We start from the raw sequence: 6610 nt of genomic DNA, 5'->3' as shown, positions 1-6610 counted from the left end.
TTGGGGGGGGGGGGTTGATTTTGCACTTTTTGTTTCCAGCATGTTGTGGAGCTCAGCTGCTTTCAGGGTGAAATACAACCAAAACATTGCTGCTGATTGCCCCTTCATGACTGTTGTGCGGATGAAATGTTCCGTCTGCTATTGCAGGCCCTCAGGCGCGACTCGAGTCAGACAAAAACGGGTGCAGAGCTTGCTGAAATATTGTACACACACTGCACCACGACTACACAAAAGACACAGAAATCCTCCGATCGTTAGAGGTGAGAGGATATAAATATGAATAAAATCTCTTTCAGTTACATTTCTACTCCACAGTCCACCTACAAACCACAAGCATTGTCTCCTTTATTGTCTGGATTACACACAAGTCTGCGATAAACTTCATTCGCATTCCCATCTGGAAACAAAAAAAACAAAAAAAAAAAACGAGTGCTCGTTCCCGTCATGTCTGTGCTGAAGGTCTAACGTCAGGCTGGCCTGAGTTTACTTTGTGCTCACTCTACATCCCTTTAACAGTCATATGTGATCCACCCACAAGCTAAGTACAGTACATCTGAATTTTGTGCAAATCAAAAAAGAAAAACACCGGTCACCTTTTTAATCTTTTAAACTGTTAACTTTGTTCTTTATTTTTTCTTTTTTTTTTCTTTTTTTTTAAACACGTCTCACTAAAAACTGAGGAAGTCAGATGGTTTGTCGACATTCAACTCAACTTGACCAACCTTCTAATGGAGAAGGTTAGCGTGTTGTCCACGCCGCCAGCCCCGACTCCTCACTGCTCCGAACACACAACTCCGTGGTGGAAGGACTCACAAAGTGAGTGTGTGTGTGTTACTGCTGGAGCAGAGAGTTTGAGGCCGAACGCACTCTTTCACAGGACAGAAGGTGACCTGTTGACCCCTGCGCGAGAGCTGGTTTTGAAACACAGACACACACACACACACAGACACACATCTGCACACAGACAGAAATCACTCATCCAAGGAGGCATTCTGAACTTGTATTGGATGTATTGTTGGTTGTAAACTGGCACTGGTCAGGAAAAGTACCTTGTGGCACCAGGAAGAGGAACCATGGCGTCCCTCTCTGGCCCTCTGGGGCCCGGACAGCCGCGTCACCATATGGCTTCATGGGAGAGGTCTGGCTAAGGCGACGGGAGAGAAAGGAGCGGACGATTTGACCGTATGAAACCACAAAGATGATTATTTCCAGCCACTTGCAGAGTGTGCTTAAAGTTTTAAAGTGGCTGACATTGCCCCTTTTCTCCCACGTGTCCTTGGTCCAGATCCCTCCCCTTCAGACCCTCCACACCCCCAAACCCCCCCCCCCCCCCCCCCGCCCCACTGCTGGGCCACGCGGCTCTCACTTCTCCATGAGGGACAGCTGGATGATGCGCTGCAGCTCCTCTTCCTCTTGCTGCCGCCGCAGCTCCGCCTCTTCCTGCTCCCGGGCTGAGATCTCCATGGCGATGCGCAGCTGCTCATCGTAGCTGCAGGTGGTTGGCTGCTTCTTGGAAGGGGTGGAGCAGAGGCTGGAGGGGGGGCGGGGCTTGTGCTGGGGGGTCCTTGGTCAGGGAGCAGTGCGGGGGGACATAAAGGACAGAAGAGGACGTTGAAATGTGTTCACAAGACAAGAAGAGCGTCCATCAGATTGGGTTTCTTACTAAGACATAAAACACACTTCAGAGAGGTTTTAAAATTTACAACCAAAACTGAAAGTATCACTCAAAATCTTTTGCAAATGAGCTGCAGAGCATCGGGAGCGAAGGGCCTTCATTCCTTTACAGTTGTGAAGTTGATAAGGTTGAATCGGGGTTAATGTTCAACGTTGTAATAGCCTCGATGTTGCTGTTGGTTGACTATAAATGAGAAACAATAAACTTTAGTTTTATTTTAATTTGCAGGTTCATAATTATAACTGCGTCGAAACCCGGTGATATTATTTTATAATACGTCCTCACATTTTACAGTCTCATTCTGTACAGGTACGTAAATGAAGGTAAAGCGAAGAAAACCGTGTTAGACTGTTATTAAAGTGTCAGACGGAGAAGAGCAGCCCACATATCTCATTCTTCTGCGTAATTAAAATATTTGGAATTGAAACAATTAGGAACAAGACAAGCTGTTATATCATGATGCTCTTTTACAATGTCCTAGTTTGTTCTTCTTAGATGATAACATCAGACAGAGACGTGTCTGTCTCTGTTAGAGGAACTTTTCAGATGTATTGTCCCATTTCTCAAATGCAGCTGCGTGTGAAAGATCAGGTTTTATTTTTTAATATCAGATTTTTATTCTTCATTAATGAACGATACCAAAAGCTGCTTTTTAAGTCACGCTGTAATCACAAAATTTTTGGGCTACAATTCAGCGTTTGTCTCTTCCCTCTTGATTACTCTTTAATTACATCACAATAAGATGAACTAATATCAAGCTGTTTTCTCACAGCTTGTTATTAGTGAGTGATTGTACGAATGTCAAACGTGAAGTAAATGTGTGGCTTCGTATGTGTTCGTATTTTGAGCCACAGCCGTGTATTAACAGTTGAAAACATCAGTCGTCGTGAAGGTTGGACAGATTTTTCAAACACGCAGGTGAAACATTAGTTAAAAGTCTTTAAACCTCTTGACAAAAAAGACACAAACATTACAACTTTGGCGTAAGTAAACATATCCATCCTCTCGCCTACAAATATGGACAACGGCGAGAGAAAGCCCAGTCAGAAGATGACAGGCTAAAGTCAACAGCAGCGACTGTGAAAGCAGGAAACACTCCCTCCCTCTCTCTCTACAAACACACACTCAGTAGTGAGCAGTAGATAGCAGATGGAGGGGGGTGGGGTGGGGGGGGGGCAGGATGGATGAGAGAATAGAAGAGGGAAGGAAAGGACAAGAATACAGGAAGTGAGTCGGATGGAGAACTGCAGGATGGAAAAAAATACAACTGAGGAAAGCGAGATACTGAAGAAAAATAAAACAAGACTGAAGCGGGAGGAGAGAGAGACAATATTGGTGAGGGAGAGGCAGGATATCACTTCTGTCCTGACAGTCATGAGGAGTTATGTTTTTTTTTTGGGGGGTGGGGGGTCTAAAAGTCCCCTTCATTTTTAACAATGTTCTTTTATCCAAGTTTATCTGCAGTCCCTCGCTGACTTTCTGATCACAGAGGGGTTCGATTTTGGAAAGAGAAGAAGGAAAAGTTGATGTGAAAGTGGGCTTATGAGGGGGAAAAAAAATGAAATAAAAAAATAAAAACGACACACGAAGGTGAACGTCATGGGAGAAGAAGACATTTGAAGTCTGACCTCTCCAGGCGACTCGGGTCACAGGACAGGGGGTGCGTTCCCGGCTTGCTGTTGGTGAGCGCCTCCCAGATGGTCACCTAGATGGAAGGAGGCCACACAGGAAGTAAGACAGCGAGCACAGGAAGTGAACGGACAGAACATCCTCTCTCCCTACAGCCTTTTTCCTGCAGCCGCTCTTGGTCACACTCAGCTCAGCGTTATTAACTAGTTCTAGTTTGGGGAAATGTTGATGCCGGTGCTGCCAGCTCAGTTTTGCTCCGGGGCCCCCAAGTGGGTTCAGTGCTGCTCTGTTCCTACCTTAATTCTGGCCCAAGCTTTATTTCAAAACACAGTGAAAATCAAATTAGAAACTTTAATAACTTTATTATCATAAAGTTTCAATAAAAAAAAAACCCAAAAAAAACAAAAAACTGTCATTTGTCCCCCACCTGTAAAAACTAAAATTAAATTTCTGTCCTTATTAGTCGACCATTGAACATGATACAGGGTCTCCGTAAAGTCTCTTTACAATTTAAAAAAAGGCAATCGATGAGATATCTTAATCAGATTTGTTTGTCATGCCGTACGATGCTGCAGTGAACATGGCACCGTCTTGATGTGTTTCATGTAGAGGTGTATGAAATGAAGCATCTACTCCTCATTTTGTAAGAATTTCCACATATTTGCCCGTTCATTTGCTTTTGTGATACATTTTTTAAGTCGTAAAGAGATTTTATGGACACCCTGTATGTCATGTATCGACGCACACGGGGAATGAAAGCTCAATAAAAACATTCCTGACGCTCCAAATTAGGTTTTAGCCCGCCTGTAAATGAGAGGCAAGCTTGTACGCTGCTGTAAAATATTCAGTGCCACCAGCGTGGCCCTTTCATAGCTGTCTGGCTCCACAGCTGTGGCTGTAAAAAGCGTCATCACCTTTTTCATCCCTGTTTGACGCAGCGGTTCAGCAGTTCGGGACGACAGTATTACGGACACGACGGCACAAACACTGAGCTGCGGCTTTGACTCCTTCTTCTCTACATGATCCTCCTGTATCCAGGCAGAGACAAAAACTCGCCAGGCCTATTTATAATTCTCTTTCTGTAGCTTTGGAAGAAGACCAAAAACTCCCAGGACCAAAATCTCTGGGATTTCAAAACAGCACCTGTCCTTTGTTGAACAGGCGCTGTTGGGTCACAGGCCATTTATTCCACTCATTGATTTTACTTCAGTATTGATTGTTTTTATTTTCATACTGGTCATGTTTTTCCTTCTTCGTCGTGTCGCTCTGGTTTTGCTTGACTTATTGGTGAGTTCATTGCTGTGGTTTGTACTGGCTGCAGCGACAATTACTGTGCTCCTCGGGCCACTACGGCACCGTGAGTTTGTGAATTTTCAATCCCAAAAATGTCTGTTGCAACTGACAATGTCTGCAAACTGAGACACGTAGAAGTGTATTTTCATGTACAAATGCAAGAGCTGCAATACTGAACACGTCAGATAACTGATTGATGGCAGCAGCCATTATATAATCACGCCGGGGCAAACTGGTCATGGCAGGTGGAGCGCTGGATTTCTCCACATGGAGCTGGAGTGCAACTAATACTCTGCATTTAAAGCTGCCACAACTGTTTTGTGGGTCAGATGGGGGGCAGCAGTGAAAACAATTATAAGCGACTCCTCCTTTTTGGCTGCACTGTCCAGGAGAAGACCACCACCGCCCTGAAGTTTCACCGTCCAGCCGCTGAATCTTGGGAGTCATAGATCTGCCAAACACCAACATTTTCTGGTTTTTCCACCAGATAGAAAGTAACTTCATTTTCAGATCCTTTAGTGGCTTTTGTTTTTTCTGAAAATCTTTGCTAGTTTCCAAAGGGGCAATAGTTGATAGATTAAAATTGTGAACAGGAAGTTGTGTATTTTCACAGGTTCAATTATTACAAAGTCAAATACACTCTCTTTGGTCGGTGTCTCAGGCCATCTGCCTAATGTAAGTAATGTTCACTCTCTTTGTGCTCTGTTTTTGGTCTCAACCAGCTAGGAATGCTGGGTAATAAAATAATAGTTAAACAAAAAACACTTTAGGAAAATTTTGGTTGGCTGATAAAATCTGCCAATGACAGAAGGTTAAGGTGGAAAAATCAATGGCTGCAAGCTAGAAATGAGAAGCCTGCTTTTGTCTCGGCCATGAAACTACAACCAGCTGAGAGTGGCATCATTATTGTGAGCTACATTTGTGCCAAGCAGCAGATGAACTCTACAGCAGCCCACCTGGTCGTACTCGGAGCCGGCCTCCAGCAGACTCTGCTGTATGGCGAACTGCAGCAGATCCTCCTCCTCCTCCCTCATGCTGTCTCTCTGCTTGCCGCCTAGCATGGTGTATCCAGGAGGGGGCTCAAACACACACGGGGGAATCTCGCCGACTCGACACGACACTACAACACGGGGTGGGAGGGGGGCGCAGAGGGCAAGAGACGGGGAAGGAGCGTTATCAAACGGCAGACTGAAGGAGAAGCACGGAGAGGGGAAAAGGAAACAGCAGTTCTTGAGTCAAAGAAAGAGAAATCCAGGCCAAAACAACGTGTGATGCCCACCACTCAGTGTGCAGCTCAGGCGGAGAGAGATAACATCAAGGATTTCTACAGAGCTTCCCCAACAGTAAATGATATCTCCTCCACGTGGCTGCGTGCGGACGATGAGTGATGACATGCTGATGAAAGTAAGTCATTATCTTGCAGACAACCTGGAGAACATAACCTGGTATTCGAAGCTGCTCATAACTCTATCAAGTGACTTCAAACTGTGCTTGTTATCTGAAGTACGGCCTGGTTATGCAGTAAATGTAAGTGAAGATTTAGAGGCTGCAAGAGCTCGGGGAAAAAAACTCTCTCACACACACACACACACACACACACACACAGTGAGATCCGCAGCAGAGATGAATCATCAGCTGAAGAAATAGTCGTAAGAAAAGACGGCACTGTAACACGACAGAAATGGCTGTGAGTGTGTGGTCTCACTGGTGGAGCTGGAGCTGGAGACACTGGAGGAGTCGCTGCCTGGAGACGGGGTGTCCGTCCTCGGGGTGTCCCTCTGTCCGTCCCCGTCCACCCCGACCTCGCCTTCGGGACGGACACCTGTCCCCTCCTCGCAGCCGTTTAGGTTGCTGAAGGTGATCCTGGCGTTGAGGATGTGGTAGAGGGGGATCTCTGCAGAGGACGGACATTATTCTTTCATTTATCTCTTAACCATCTTTGTTTCCGTCTCATCATCCATCCGTCTACTGAATTATCTTCCCATCATCTTATTTAAGCAGTCATCATTCCAG

General features: G+C 45.4%; 1 protein-coding gene across 2 annotated transcripts in view; it reads right to left on the bottom strand.

Annotated features, from left to right (window-relative positions):
• Window positions 1-1352: 1352 nt before the first annotated feature.
• ankrd13b (ankyrin repeat domain 13B) overlaps window positions 1353-6610 on the bottom strand; it is a 32585-nt gene continuing 27327 nt past the window's right edge. For both annotated transcript variants that reach the window (XM_029516959.1, XM_029516960.1), the window contains exons 12-15: window positions 6303-6491; window positions 5554-5717; window positions 3304-3380; window positions 1353-1564 (exon numbers count right to left, since the gene is read on the bottom strand). In XM_029516959.1, the coding sequence (XP_029372819.1) occupies window positions 1363-1564; window positions 3304-3380; window positions 5554-5717; window positions 6303-6491 (632 nt within the window). In that variant the 3' untranslated portion in view covers window positions 1353-1362. The remainder of the gene's footprint in view (window positions 1565-3303; window positions 3381-5553; window positions 5718-6302; window positions 6492-6610) is intronic.

Source organism: Echeneis naucrates, chromosome 13 (assembly GCF_900963305.1).
Source record: "Echeneis naucrates chromosome 13, fEcheNa1.1, whole genome shotgun sequence".
Lineage (NCBI taxonomy): Eukaryota > Metazoa > Chordata > Actinopteri > Carangiformes > Echeneidae > Echeneis > Echeneis naucrates.
Note: the sequence above shows the minus strand (reverse complement) of the source record. Positions and strands in the feature narration are given on the sequence as shown.